This window comes from Galeopterus variegatus, unplaced genomic scaffold (assembly GCF_000696425.1).
Source record: "Galeopterus variegatus unplaced genomic scaffold, G_variegatus-3.0.2 Scaffold1032, whole genome shotgun sequence".
Taxonomy (NCBI): Eukaryota; Metazoa; Chordata; class Mammalia; order Dermoptera; family Cynocephalidae; genus Galeopterus; species Galeopterus variegatus.
The window spans coordinates 323799-339567 of NW_007727143.1; the positions used below are offsets into that span (position 1 = coordinate 323799).

Consider the following 15769-nt stretch of genomic DNA (forward strand, 5'->3'; position numbering starts at 1 on the left):
TTAATTTTACTGTTGTTATGAGGATATCTTCATTTGGTGTCCATTGTGAAAACTGCTGACCAGCTAGCTAAATATGCCAAATAATATAGCCCAGATACTGTGGTCATTCGTTTATATATATGTGATGTGGTATGTCATAGTGGTTAAGAGCATGGACTCTGTAGCTATACAGCCTGGTTTTGAAACCTGATTTTGCTGTTGATTAGCTGTATGACCTCGAAGAAGTACTTAATCTTTCTGTTTTTGTTTTATTTTAATCTGTCTACAAATATGCTAACTTCCCTATCTGTACATATTTACATATTACTATATACCTATACAAGGGTACTTCAAAAAGTTCTTGGAAAGATTTAGATTATCTTTTAATTCTATTCTTCCATGAACTTTTTAAAGTACCCTTGTGTAGGTATATAAATATGTACTCACGAATATACACACATGTTCATATTTACATATATACACATATAGGCTTTTAGCAAAATAAGGATCATACGGTTTTGAATTCTATAGATTTCATTTAATTTTGTGAATATTTTCTCATCCTATTAAATATGCTTTAAAAACATTGTTTTAAATTACTGCATAAATAGTCCATCATGTGAATGTACAAAATATATTTACCAAATTCCCTGTTGTAGTTATTTTCCCTCATTTTTGGAATCTTAATTAACGCTATTGTGAACGTCCTTGCACATTAGTTTTCGTCTGGCTTTCAGATAACTTTTTTTTTTCCCCAAAAAAGATGACCAGTAAGGGGATCTTAACCCTTGACTTGGTGTTGTCAGCACCACACTCTCCAGGTGAGCTAACCGGCCATCCCTTTATACAGGGATCCGAACCCGTGGCCTTGGTGTTATCAGCATCACACTCTCCCAAGTGAGCCATGGACCGGCCCTTCAGATAACTTTTTAAGGATAGATTCCTTAAAATGGAATTACTGGGTCAAAGGTATGGGCTTTTAAAAGTATTTTGGTACACATTTCCAAATTACTTACCAGAAGAGTTATGCATATTTTATTTGTTAAGAAAATTTATTTAGAATTATTTTGATTTGAAGTTGGAGAGTTACATGTTTATTTTTATAAGTCGACTTTTGCTTATACCAGTCATTCATTTTGACAAGATTGTATTTAATGCCTACTATATACCAAGTGTTTTTAGGCCCAGAGGATACTAGGCCCAGAGAATAAAGCAGTAAACAAATAGGTATGATTTCTAACCTCATGGAATTCTCCTGTCTATAGGACTCCAGAGACTGGGCAGTGTGTTAAATCTTATTTTATTTCAGAGTCAGCATTGAATAAATTATTTGGAAGAGAGGAAAACTGTGCCTTAATGACCTATCTATACTATCAAGTTTTTTTTTACAGTCCTAGGAGTTTACATCTTCCTAGGAGTTATGTTCATGCACTTGTTTCATTAAAAAAAATATTGCTTTTCATGCTCTGCTAGGCACAGAAGATATAGTGCTCTTTAGGAAACTTTAGTGTATCTGGGTTAAACCTGTAGTCATGTCTGAAGATAAACAGATTGTTGGAATGCTGCCTCACAGTCCCTTTCCCATAGCCCTATGTTTCTACAATAATTTATCTGGTTATATTTAAATTCCAAATAAGAAGTCATATTACCTTAAATTGTAGCTGTTCTAATCATATTGATAACAGTTTCATGGATATTGCCTCTTTAATTCATAAACAGGTTGAATCATTTATTTTGGACCAAGAAGATCTAGATAACCCAGTGCTTAAAACATCGGAGATATTCTTATCAAGTACTGCAGATGGAGCAGACTTACGCACTGTGGATCCGGAGACACAGGCACGACTAGAAGCATTGCTGGAAGCAGCAGGTACTTTATTTTTTGTTTTTTCTTTTTCATCTCTTTAAAATTCTAGCTCTCTTTACAAAGTTATATAAGATTTTCCTCAAATTATATAGCATTAAATAAAATTTGAAATCTCTGTAAAGTTTATTTTACTTTTATTTTATATTTTACTTATAAATATATTTTTATGTTATTTAATATAAAATGTTTACATTTTATATTTTAAAAATTACTGGTTGAAAGTTATCAATGAATGATTTCTGGTTCAATTCTAATTTTTTTAAGGTATTACGATAATCAGCTAGTTATCAAGGGAAACTTAACCTATTACCAATTACATTATAAAATAAAAATGTGGGGGATAAATTTAGTTCATCAAATTATGACTTCTTTATCTTAACTGGTTTGGGGAATTCTGCATGTTGATTAGTTGCTTATTCACTTTAATCTATGTTTAACTTAACTATAAATAGCTACTTTTTACTTAGTAGATATTTAAATAAAAATTGAACACAAACTTGGAATAAAATATATCAAGCTATGTCAATTACTTGTTCTGAAGTAGCAAAACAGAAAAATCTGTGATAAGCATGTTTTCTGAAAATAATATATACTTATTATTTTATATTGTACAACCTGGTCATTATTTGCTATACAAAGTTTCCATTACACTGTAATGAAAGCCTTTTATCTCCCCTAAAATAGTTAAAGAAGGAAGTTAACTTTTCTAATCCTTATGTATGATGTTTGAGATTTATTCACTTTATATGACATTCCCTGTGTTTAATTGTTTAATATAAATATATGTGCATATAACACACACATTAGAATTTAATTTAGATGAAGAATTTATAGCTTATTTTAAAAAATAGTGCCTAGAAACTTGTCAGAGTGCCATATTTTTACCTTATCCTTTATAAAATCTATTAAAATGCAGAAAACTCAAAAAGTTTTTAAAAGAACAGAAAATTTCGTTCAGTTTCTGAGTACTTTAATACACATAATAGTATTAAAAGATAGTTATTCAGAAAAATCACAGTAGCCTTTTAACGTATTTCACATTGAAGAAAGAAAACCCATATTGCATTTCACCAAATAATGACAAGGGGAAAAGTAAGAGATAAAGGCAATTGAACATTTTTATATTGTTCTTGGAAAGATGTAGATAATATGTTAGGAATGTGTTTACTTGATAACATCTTGTAAATCCCTTAACTTTGTCCTGTTATGGAAAAACATAGGTAAAATTTATAGCAGATTGACTTTTAGTCCATCTAATGTGTCTTTTGGGAACTGACAGAAATTTAAAATTAGTTTGAACAAAATTTTTAAGTATCCAGCAGAAGACTGATTAATTTAGGGCAAGACTAGTAACTTTAAAAAAAGTGTGAAGATGAATTACATTGAGTGTTCCTCCCTTCTAGTCTAGATTTCCTGTGAATCTCCTAGTTGTGATTTATGCATATACTGTGTAAGATCTGAAATGGCTGTGCTATGCCACCTTCTAATTTTTTTTTGTTTTGCTTAGAGCAGAGAAAAATGTGGAGAAAGTTGCTTCTCTTCTCCAAGTCTTCTCTGGATTAATTTTTTTTCCTTCCTAAGCCCAAGTTTCTTTAACTAGTGGTAGTACATCTTTACTCTCTGGTTGAGACTGGAACTTCACTCATGTTGTGAGTACTACTTCATGACCCTCTGATTAAAGGCTTTAAACTCATTTCTCTTTTTTCTGGGCGCCTCATGATTCTCATTCAGGGCTGGCTCTTTTCTGGTGCATTAAGCATTTTTCCTGTTTTTTTCTTTTGGTTCATAGTAAATTTGGTGTAAGCAGATATTTACTTTAGAGTTGGTTGGTTTTTTTTTGTTTTTTGTTTTTGCCTCTATCGTTAGAAAATAAACTTTGAAAACAATGACTTTCTGTCTTCAAGGAGGTGTCACAAACTACTGAATTTAAAAGTTTTGTATATTTTGACAGTTTAAACTCCAGTCATTGTTGTATATGATATTGTGTCCAAAGAAATTATCATATATACTTAAAAATAATGTTCCCCTTTCTAAGACCTATGCAAGTCAATTGTTTAATGAATGCTTTGTTTGTGCTTCAGTATTTTCATTTGCTTTTTGGACATTATATTGAGTCTATAACATTTTATTTTATTTTATTTTATTTATTTATTTATTTTTTTTGTCTTTTTTGTCTTTTTCCGTGTCCGGCAACGGATCGCAACCCTCAGTGTTGCCCCCGTACCGGACCGGGGACTGGCAACGGGATCGCAACCCTTGGTGTTGCTCCCGCACCTCGCTCAGCCAGTGAGCGGGAACCGGTCTGCATGTGGGATCCGAACCCTCAGGCGGGAGCGCCACCGCGCTTCCCAAGCGGCGCACTATCCAGTGCGCCACCGGGCCGGCCCCTGAGTCTATAACATTTTAGATGAAATTTTAGACTTATGTTTGTGTTTTTAATTATGAGATTGTGCTAGACATTACTAGCCCTTCTTAAGGAAGATAAAATTCTTGACACTCTTTTAACTTAAACAAAACGAAGTGGAAAATATTTTTTTCTTTAAGATTCTTTGAGATTTTTAGAGAAAATTATTAAGGCCATATTAGGAAGAACTTAAAAATTTTTTTTTCTAAATTATAAGTGTAATACATATTATAAAATAAGCTAAAGCAATATAAAATATAAATAATAATAAATAAATGATAATAAATAATAAAGCCTTCCCATTGTCTGTCAAGGTTTACATATACTTCCAGACTTTTCCCCTTGTGGTAACATAAATACATGTATATGTTTGAACATACATAATTTTTAAAAAATGAAGTAGGATCATACTGTACAAAACATATTATGACTTTCTTTTTTTTTCCCACTTAATTTATTGTGGGCATCTTTCCATGATAGTTTATGTTGATCTTTCTCCTCCTTTTAAAGGTTAAGATAATATTCTTTTGCTTAGATGGACCATAATTAATCTGACCACTTCCTTAAGTGAGGGATATTTAGCTTATATCCAATTTTCAGTATCACAAATAATGCTATAGTTGATAGCCTTATATATCTGTGACTTTTCTTACATGTGCAAGTATCTCTACTGGACAGATTTTTAGAAAGTGGTATCACTGAGTCAAAGGATATTTGCATGTAAAATTTTGCTAACTATTGTCAAATTAGTCCCCCAAGTTTGCACCAGTATACCTTCCTACAGTTTTGGGAAGGCCTCATACTTCAGACAACTTTTTTTGTCAATTTCATAGATGAAAAATAATATCTTACCATTTTAATTTGCATTCACTTTATATTATTAGTAAATTATGTGGTAGCTCTTTATAAATGATGATATAAATTCACTGGATGTGGCATATATGATTTTTCCATTTTTATTTTGCCTTAACTTTATGATGTCTGTTAAGAATGAACTTAATTTAAAATGTTGCCCCAGAAGATGGTTCTAAGTGGATATTTGCCAAAGGAAGAAACTGTTGGATTATTTATTATAGTATTATAGAATATTCCTTTCATTACTACTGAAGATAGTATGGACAAATATCCCATAGTAGAGATCTTATGAAATGACTATGTACTTTGAAATAAATCTCTTTCATTTGGTACAGTAAGCACTATACTAAGTTACATTTGGAGTTAGGTAGAGGACAAATTAATATTATGTGCATCATAAAGATGGAAAGACTAGGGCCGGCCCCATGGCTCACTCAGGAGAGTGCGGCGCTGGTAGCGCGGAGGCCGCGGGTTTGGATCTTATATAGGTATGGCCGGTGTGCTCCCTGGCTGAGCGTGGTGCAGACCACACCCTGCTGAGGGTCGCGATCCCCTTACCAGTCAGGAAAAAAAAAAAAAAAAAAAAAAGATGGGAAGAGTAAAACGTGGGTGGTTATGTCATGGCCTTTTGACATTAGTGGCAGAATTGAAATAATCAACCTTATATTTTGATTGTCAGCCTTATCTATGCCATTTCTTTGCCCTAGATTATATTGTTTAGAAACATAATTACAATTTGCGCTTTTGTTCTTTTTCTTTCCCTGCACTTCCTGATTGATTGACGCACACTGAAGGAATTGGCAAATTGTCAACTGCTGATGGTAAAGCTTTTGCAGATCCTGAGGTTCTCCGGAGACTGACATCCTCGGTTAGTTGTGCACTGGATGAAGCTGCTGCTGCACTGACACGGATGAAAGCAGAAAACAGCCACAATGCAGCACAAGTGGACACGTATGTGTTTAATGAATTCTAATGAGTATTAGATATTTTCTTGAGTGGATTTGGGGGAAGTAGCTAATTTTGGTTAACTGTATTTTTTGAAGGAGTTTATAAACTTTAGCCAAATTAATATCAGAATGGATGTTATATTTTAAGTGGATATATAAATGTGTATGTATTATATAGATAGAAAAATGGATATTTTTATTCTTGTGTTCACTCTTTTTTTTTTTTTCCTTTTTGTCTTTTTTTTTTACTGACCGGTATCGGGATCGCAACCCTCGGTGTTGCGCCCGTACCGGGGACCGGCGACAGGATCGCAACCCTCAGTGTTGCACCCACACCGCGCTCAGCCAGTGAGCGGGAACCGGTCTCCACATGGGATCTGAACCCTCAGCGGGAGTGTCTCTGCACTCCCAAGCGGCGCACTATCCAGTGCGCCACCGGGCCAGCCCTCTTGTGTTCACTCTTATTCATTGAGCATACTTGTGGAATGTACTATACTAGAGTCTATGTGAAATATAAATTGAATAAGACTTGGTTTCTACTTCTAAGGAAATTATTTATTTTGAAGATTGTATTAGTAAACTTTAAACTGACAGTTTGAGTAGTAATAAGTGAGATGAGTTAACTAATGTAATAATCTAATTGCTTGCTACTCAGATGTGGTCAATGGACTAGAATTATCAACATCATTTCAGACCTTGTAAGTAATGCAGAATCTCAGGCCCCACCACAGATCTACTAAATCAGAATCTGCATTTTAAGAAGAAATGTGTGTGATTTCTGTGTACATTAACATTTGAGACTCACTGCTCTAGTCATTCTGCAGTAAAATTGTTTTCTTAGATTTTCACCTCACTCTTACCAAATAAAATGTTAAGCCATAGGGTTATATCCAAAAATGTCTTTGGGAAGCATTACATTAGTAGAGTTTAAAAACTTATGCATCTAATGCTTTAAAATTTTTTTTAATTTAAAATTTGTTGCAAGGTGTTAAAAGATTTTGAAAGAAAAAACGATAGCTATTATCAAATTCATGTACTGGTTTCTGGCTTGTTGACATACATAATTAATTAGAATTACAAACAAGATGCTCAGCAAATAAAATGTTCATACAATTTTTTTTCTCCTACTATATTAGCATTTTTCTGTGTATGACTAACTCTTTAGTGTAATTTATCACAGGACTGAAGATAGTATGGACAGATATCGTATAGTAGAGATCTTATGGGATGAATCTTTCTATATGAGTTAATGGTTGAAAGGTTTTGTTTTTCAGTCGCAGTCTGGCAGAAGCTTGTTCAGATGGAGATGTGAATGCTGTTCGTAAATTGCTAGATGAAGGCAGAAGTGTAAATGAACATACAGAAGAAGGAGAAAGCCTGCTGTGTTTGGCTTGTTCAGCAGGCTATTATGAATTAGCACAAGTAAGCAGAAATAATCTTTAGTGATTAAAATTATGGAACAGTTTTAATATTTTATTTATTTTTATTACTCATAATTAGAGGCCTGAGTCTTCCTCCCTCTTTACTTTTTGACGGTAGGTGAAATAGCAACAGATATCAATTCATTTTGTTGCCTGTACATGCACCTCACATGGTTCGTTTTTCTGCCACCTACTCAAGGCTAATCCTAATGAATAAGAAACAGATAAAAATATTAATCATATTTTAAACTTGTCTTTAGAAATAATACACAGCTATAATGGAAAGTAGTAATTTATTTTCATGGCATTCATATTACCCCAATTCTTTTAAAGTTGTTCCTTCTATCTTAGAGCAATAATGGGAAATAGCCATGTTTTTACCAGTTTCTGCCCTTAAAGTATAGTTTTGCTCCTTTCTTGCTAGATAACCTAAAGCATAGCACTAAACCTAAAGCATGACACAAATTTTTTGACAAGAACAGTCACATTTTATAATAGGATAGCTAAAGTGATCACCTACGTTATTTAAAGGTTAATAGGTAGTGATGTTGTAAAATGTAGCATCTAACCTGGCCTTCTGAGCAGTGAAAATTAGCATATTTTTTCAAAATGTGATTACTTTTCATTTTTCCTCACAACTACTCTAAAAAAATATCTTCTCAGATTCAGTGTATTCTCTAGAAGTACTGTTAATAGTAAGAATTGACCATTTCTTTGTATATCTATGTATTTTAAAGGTATTGCTTGCTATGCATGCTAATGTTGAAGATCGAGGAAATAAAGGAGACATAACTCCCCTGATGGCAGCTTCCAGTGGAGGTTATTTAGATATTGTGAAATTATTACTTCTTCATGATGCAGATGTCAACTCCCAGTCTGCAACAGGTATGTAGAGAATGATATGTTAATTGTGGGAAAATAAATTGTCCTAATTAATTCTAACCTGAGAGAGAAAGTTTTGATTCCTGGGGAAAACCAGTGTAAACCTACAGAAAAATCTTAGCCCTTGTGTAGAATCCCTGAGTAAAATACAAACTGATTTTATATCTTCAAAAGTCTTTAAAACATACTTAGGTTCTATTTGTTTAAGATTGATGGTGTTTGTGGTATTTATACTTATATAATGGAATATTATTCAGCCTTAAAAAAGGAGGAGATCCTGCCATTTGCCACAACATAGATGGACCTGGAGGACATTATGTTTGGTGAAATAAGCCAGACACAGAAAGAAAAATATTCCATAACCTCACTTATGTGTAGAATCTAAAAAAAAAGTCAAATATATAAAGATAGAGAATAAAACATTGGTTACTAGGGTTGGGAGGGGAGGAGAAAATGAGGAGATGTAGGTGAAAGGATACAAAGCAGAAAATATGTAGGATGAACAAGTCAAAAGATCTAAGTACAGGGCCGGCCCGTGGCTCACTCGGTAGAGTGCGGTGCTGATAACACCAAGGCCGCGGGTTTGGATCCTATATAGGGATGGCCGGTTTGCTCACTGACTGAGCGTGGTGCTGACAACACCAAGACAAGGGTTGAGATCCCCTTACCGGTCATCTTTAAAAAAAAAAAAAAAAAAAAAAGATCTAAGTACAGCATGGGTAATATAGTTAATAATAGTGTATTGTCTTTAGGATTTTTTCTAAATGTGATTATAGCTGCTCTTGCCATAGGGGGAAAAATTGGGTGACTATGTGAGATGATGAGTATGTTCATTGGTTCCACTATAGTAACCATTTTATTATATATATGTGTATTTTATAGTATCATGTTGTATACTTTAAATATACATAATAAAATTTATTTTTTAAAAAAAGATAGTTTTTCTGTTGAAGACAATTTCTTTTACCACGTATGTAATGTATAAAGAGGCAAAATTATGAACTGTGTCTCCTGTAATTCTTTATCTCATTTAAATACAATTCCCTTGACTTTAGGTTGTAGATTAACCTGAGAATGTTTCCTCTACAGGGTTTTTCTTTTTTTTTTTTTTTTTTCCTACAGGGTTTTTGATGTGGAGTGTGCTGAGTACATTTACTAATAAGATATTCTTGTGTAGCATAAAAGCTACCCTAGTAAGGACTACTCTTTTTAATTGTTTTAAGTACTCATTACTACCTATTTTAGTTATTTATGCTTTGCAGAGTTATAGATAGAGCAGTCTTGAGTTATAGGTGTAGATTTGGCAGAGAGTTTCTTTGGATTTAATTCATGCCCTAGTGGGGCAAACACATGGTTTAAAAAAATTTAAATAATGAAAGCATATCAGTTTTCCATACCACTAGGTAAATGTTAAATGTAGCCTAATTTTTTTTAAGCCATAAAACAAGTCATAATTCATTTAAAAAGAAAGACTAAGATCATAGAAAATATGTTCTCTGACCATAATAACAGAAGGAAATTTAGAAAATTCACAAATGTGTGGAAATTAATTACTCTCCTAAATAAACAATGGGTAAAAATAAAAATCACAGGGAAATTAGAGAGTACTTTGAGATGAAAATCAAAGTGCAACATATCAAAATTTATAGGCTGCAGGTCTTCTGCAGTGCTTAGAGGAAAATTTATGCTTGTAAGCACTTATATTAAAAATAAGAAAAATCTCAAATCAGTAATATAAACTTCTACTTTAAGAAAATAGAAAAAGAAGAGCAAACTAAACCCAAAGCAAATATAAGTAGGAAATAACAAAGACTACAACAGAAATACATGAAATAGGGAATTAATTATAAAGCAATAGAGAAAATCAACAAAACCAAAAGTTGATTCTTGAAAAAGATCAACACAATTTGCAAACCTTTATCTAGACTGACCAAGAAAAAAAGAGAGAAGACTGAAATTACTAAAATTAGAAATAAAGCAGGGACATTATTACATTGTCATTAAGGTTTTTTGTGGTGATAAGATTTAGTTTCTTTCTCTTTCTTGTTTGCATTTTTATTCTACCAGTGGTTTTTTTCTACTAGTGGGTTTTGTTCTTTCTTGTGTATTTGTGGTAGTGATTATCATTTTTTGGATTCGCGATACAGAACTTCCTTGGAGATTTCTTGTAGGGCCGGTAGTGTGGGGGTGAACTTGTGCAGTTTTGTTTGTCTGGAAAATACACTATTTTTCCCTCATTTCTGAAGGACAGCCTTGCTGGGTATAGTATTCTTGGCTGGCAGTTTTTTTCTTTTAGTATTTTGAATATATCATCTTATTTTCTTCTGGCCTGAAGAGTTTCTGTTGAGAAATTTGCTGATAGTCTGATAAGGAGCTCTCTTATAGATGACTTGATGCTTTTCTCTTACTTCTTTTAAGATTCTCTATCTTTGAGCTTTGCCAGTTTGACCATAACATGTCTTGGAGAGGATCTTTTTGGGTTGAATCTGTTTGGGGATTTTTGAGCATCCTGGATCCGAAGATCCATGTCTCTCCCCATGCCTGGGAAGCTTTCCATTATTATTTTGTTGAATAGGTTTTCCATGCCTTTTCCTTTCTCCTCTCCTTCTGTAGTACCCATTATTCGAATGTTTGTGCACTTAAGGTTGTCTGCTGGCTCTGTTAGATTTTCTTCATTTTTTAAAATTCTTTTTTCCTTTTTTTTTTGTCCACATGGGTTATTTTGAAAAGACTATCTTCAAGATCAGAAATTCTTCTGCTTGTTCTAGCCTGCTGCTTAAGCTATTGGTTGTGTTTTATATTTTGTTGAGTGAATCTTTCAGTTCTATTAGTGCTGCTACATTCTTTCTTAAGGTATTAATCTCTTTGTAAATTTCCCCCTTCATGTCCTGGATTTTTTTTTCTTGTTTCATTATGATGTCTAACTGAGTATTCTTGTATCTCAATGAGTTTCCTTAAGATTGTTGCTTAGAATTCCTTCTCAGTCATTTCAAGGGCTTCTTCTTTATAGGGCCTGGTATTTGAGAATTACTGTATTCTTTTGGTGGTGTCATATTTTCTTGGGTTTTCATATTTTTAGTGTCTCTATCTTGATGTCTGGTCATCTAGTAGAGCAGTTGCTTCTTCTGTTACTCTGGTGTGGGCTTTGAAGAAAGAGATGTCTTCTTCTTTTCTGGTCTCCACTGGTGACTCTCCTTGTGTCAGTGCAGTCAAGTGTCTGGCAGGCCACCTGCATGGTAGCCATGGGTACTGCTGTGGCATTGAACCACTTTTGTGGTGCCCATGGCAGTGGTGGTGGCTATGGTGGGCCACCCGTGCAGAAGTGGTGTTTTTGGTGTGTTCCTTGCCTGCTTCCTGGCAGGGGATGCTGCCCTTGGCTCTTGCCTAGGACCCCAGGCATGCTCTGTTTCTTGCTTGCTTCTGGGAGGAGGGGGCTGCCCGTGGCTCCTGCCTCTAATCTATTTTTAAAATGAGCAAGACTCCCTAGAAGAGATTGCTGGCCATTTTGCTGACCATTTTGTCTTTGTTATAGTAGTATTAAGTAATAATAAACTCACAAAAAAAGGTCAGGAAAGAAATAAGTGGCAGACGAAGGGGTAATGATCTTTTAAAGAGGTGTTTCTTCTGAAGGAGTTATGCTGGGGGGATGTATACTTGTCTTGCTGGCTTATATTGTAAATGTAGGTTAAAGATATGTGTTAGGAGGAAATGTACCTAAAACAATGAATTGTCTTTTGAATAAATTTGTAAATATAAAGGAGAGATAAAAGAAAATTAAGAAATGAATATACATAGAAAATGTTAAGTGTTTCTAAGTTGTACAGTATTGAATGAAAAAGGAGTAATTTCGAATGATACATTAGAATACTTTAGATAAAAAATGTAAGTGATTTTCCAAGATGACACTTAATCTTATTTAATAAGCTAAGGACATGTGAAACTAGGTAAAATGTGCTATTTATAATAACCCTTCCCAGAATATGTTTTTGCTCTTCAGTAAGTATTTAATATATTGAGGAAAGTATAAAAAAGTTCATAGTATTAGAGGACATATATGTGGTACTGAAGAATAATATAGATTCATTTAAAGCTTGCCAATTTTTTTTAGGTATTTGACTTAATTTGGTCAAAACATATTTGTTGTTTACTTTTATTTCCTGCTCTGTGTTTGGCCAGTTGGAGATAAATTATGTATAATTTCTATCTTCAAGTAGGTTACCGAGTTAGTCAAAGAGACAATACTAAGTAACATATGTAAAACAACACAGATATTCAGCAGTATGCTAAGTACTTAAGTGCTATGGCAATACTGCAAATGGCTGAAAAGGCATTGCTACCATTACTGCTGCTGCTGCTACTGCCACCATCACTACTGCTACCACCTACCAAGCTAGTCCTGATGTTTCTCTATTTTTTTTCTTTTCTTTCTGTTTTTATATGAAGTTTAAGAATAGAATAAGAACACTAGTCTCAGAAGGGGGAACCATGCTGACTATCATTTATTTCAACCAAGAAGCTTTGTGCATACTACAGTTGGAAACCTTGAATGTGGCTCCTTGTATTAATTAAATAAAGAAAATATCTCTTATATTTACATAATAAAAACAATGCATTTTAGACAGTGTTAGTGAACCACCAGATTTATTTACTTCATCATTTGTCTGATTATAAAAGTAATATATGCTCACTGTGGAAACATTTGAAAAATGCAGAGAAGTAGAAAGGATAATGGATTACTCTCTTGTAATCTCTGTGGTACAGAACTCACCACTATAACCATGTTAATTTAGTTTCTTCCAATACTTTTTTTTTTCCTTTTTGTCTTTTCTCGTATCCGGCAACGGATCGCAACCCTCAGTGTTGCGCCCGTACCGGACCGGGACCGGCAATGGGATCGCAACCCTCAGTGTCACGCCCGCACCTCGCTCAGCCAGTGAGCGGGAACCGGTCTGTATGTGGGATCCGAACCCTCGGCGGGAGCGCCACCGCACTCCCAAGCGGCACACTGTAGCAGTGCGCCACCGGGCCGGCCCTCTTCAAATACTTTTTTGATGTATAAAGTTAAACAGTTAAAATCCTAACTTATGTGTAATTTTGTTTTAACTTCACTTATTTTCTATTTTATTAACTATTTTCTACACTCATTTTTTAAAGGTTGCATAATATTTCATTGCACGGCTATATCACAATTTAGAGGGGGGCATTCATTGTTTGCTGAACCACAGCAAAAGATTTAAAATTAAGATGGTAGAAAATAAGTCTCAACAAATTTTAAAAAACTGAAATCATACCAATTACCTTGTCCAACCACAATGGAATAAAACTAGAAAAAAACAATAAAAGGGATACTAGGGACTTTCAGTCAAGATGGTGGAATAGACGGTCCGCGGCGTCACTCTCTCCCACAAATCAACTAATTTACAACTATTAAAAAGCAACAACAGCCAAGCTGGGGCCACCAGAGCTCAGGGGAAGAGGAGGAGAGACCTACCAAGTGCATGAAGGCCAGGAAGCCACGATGAGAAAAAGAAAAAAAGTCTCTGACTGTTTCAAGCCCCAGCTACTTCCAGGCTGGAGCTGCTGAGTGCACGGACCAGGAGCCGGCAAAAGCCACAGCTGTGCCCTTCTGATGAAGTTGCATGGAGGTGGCAGGGGAGAAGAGGGCCTTGGTGGCCTCCAGGCCAGCAAGGCCACTAATAGGGTTCCCGTGGACCCAAATAGGAGCGAGGAGCCACAACAACTGAAAAAAAAAAGCTGCTCGGAGGCCAGTGAGTCATCGCAAGGGACCAGCGTGGGAAGTGTTTGCAGCATGGGCAGTGGGGGAGATGGGCCCACCGAGAGAACACTGGGACACAGTAAGGACAGCTGATCTGCCCCCCAATCAGCATAGGACCACTCAGAGGAGACTGGTCAGGAATATAGAATTGCATGGGGTGCAATTTGATGAAAAGATTCAGGCCCAGACCAGTGTTTCTACACAACCCAGGTGCATTGGATTTCACTAAACCTGGAAGTCCTATGAAGTCCTATAAAATCCTACAAAAAACTGTTGTATATGTATACAATGGAATACTACTTAGGTATAAAAAGAAATTATATTCTGTTATTTGCAGCATCATGGATGGAACTGGAAACCATCATGTTAAGTGAAATAAGCCAGGCATAGAAAGACAAATACTGCATGATCTCACTCATATGTGGAATTAAAAAAAAACTGGTTCTCATAGAAGTAGACAATAGAATAATGGTTACCAGAGGGTGGGTGGAGAGCAGAAGGGAGGGAAAGTATTGGACTAATGGGTACAAAACTATGCTATCTATCCTAAGTGAATCATTGTGCAGTATATGCATATATTGAAATGACACATTATCCCAACAAATATGTAGAAGTGAATGTTAAAAAGTAAATAAATCAATAAAAATAAAACTAAGATGATAAAATAAATTACTTGCTTCTGGTTAATAGCATCATGCTATATACACTCCTTTGAGGAAGACTCAAAGAGGTTGCTGGTATTAAGGAAGTTTTTAATTTCTCCTTGAGGAGTCTTGGGGATCATCGAATTCAGTGGGTTTTAAAGTTTTCAACCAAAGAACCCTAACTTTAAACAAAATGATATATGCAAGCACAGATATGATAGTACAAAGATAAAAGCAGAGTTGATCTAAAGTAGGAATAGGTGGTGGCTTAGGCCTCCCCATCTCCTTCTGCAGTTTCTGAGGAACTTCTGATGGGGGAAGGCAGTGTGGTTATGAAGTTCTCTGGAATACAGTTTGAAAACCACCAGATTGCTCCAGCAGCTTTATTTTTAAAAAGGTGGTGGGACATTTTGAGAGAGGAAGAGGTTTGCCTGAGGTTAAGTTGTTGTTTTGTTTTGTTTTTTAGCTGAAGTGGGTATACTACATAGAAGGGTTATTATGTACCAGGCAGCAAGCATACACTCCTTGATGGGCTTCTCACTACATTAGCCAGATGACAGTTTCAAACACTGTCATCCCCACAGCTACCTACCACTCCTTACATCCACTGATGGCCTTAATTCATACTTCATTGGGAAAACAGAAATTTTTAGAAGGAAATTGCCTCATCTTCACACCAATAAGTTCCTAGTCAAGTTCATTTTTTAACTAATTCATTTTGTTCAACAATCTACATCTACTGCCTGCATGTCAGCATCACTTAGAGAGCTTGTTAAAAATGTAGGTTCCCAGGAGTCTTCCTTCCGTACTCCAAAGCAGTCAGTCTAGGGAGAGACCAGGACTGAAAACCATAGCTTTACACTGCAGCTGTCTGGGCAAGATGTGCTCACCATTCTAGTCACCTGCTTTTTTTTTTTAAATATTATTATTATTATTATTATTATTATTATTATTATTATTACATTCTAAGATGTTGTGGAGCAGTAGGAGGGGG

At 34.9% G+C, this 15769-nt stretch overlaps 1 protein-coding gene across 5 annotated transcripts in view; it reads left to right on the forward strand.

Annotated features, from left to right (window-relative positions):
• The window catches only part of LOC103591800 (ankyrin repeat and KH domain-containing protein 1), a 142001-nt gene that overhangs the window by 32930 nt on the left and 93302 nt on the right, over positions 1 to 15769 (forward strand). For all 5 annotated transcript variants that reach the window (XM_008574324.1, XM_008574328.1, XM_008574325.1 and 2 more), the window contains exons 2-5: positions 1699 to 1849; positions 5900 to 6056; positions 7327 to 7474; positions 8211 to 8358. In XM_008574324.1, the coding sequence (XP_008572546.1) occupies positions 1699 to 1849; positions 5900 to 6056; positions 7327 to 7474; positions 8211 to 8358 (604 nt within the window). The remainder of the gene's footprint in view (positions 1 to 1698; positions 1850 to 5899; positions 6057 to 7326; positions 7475 to 8210; positions 8359 to 15769) is intronic.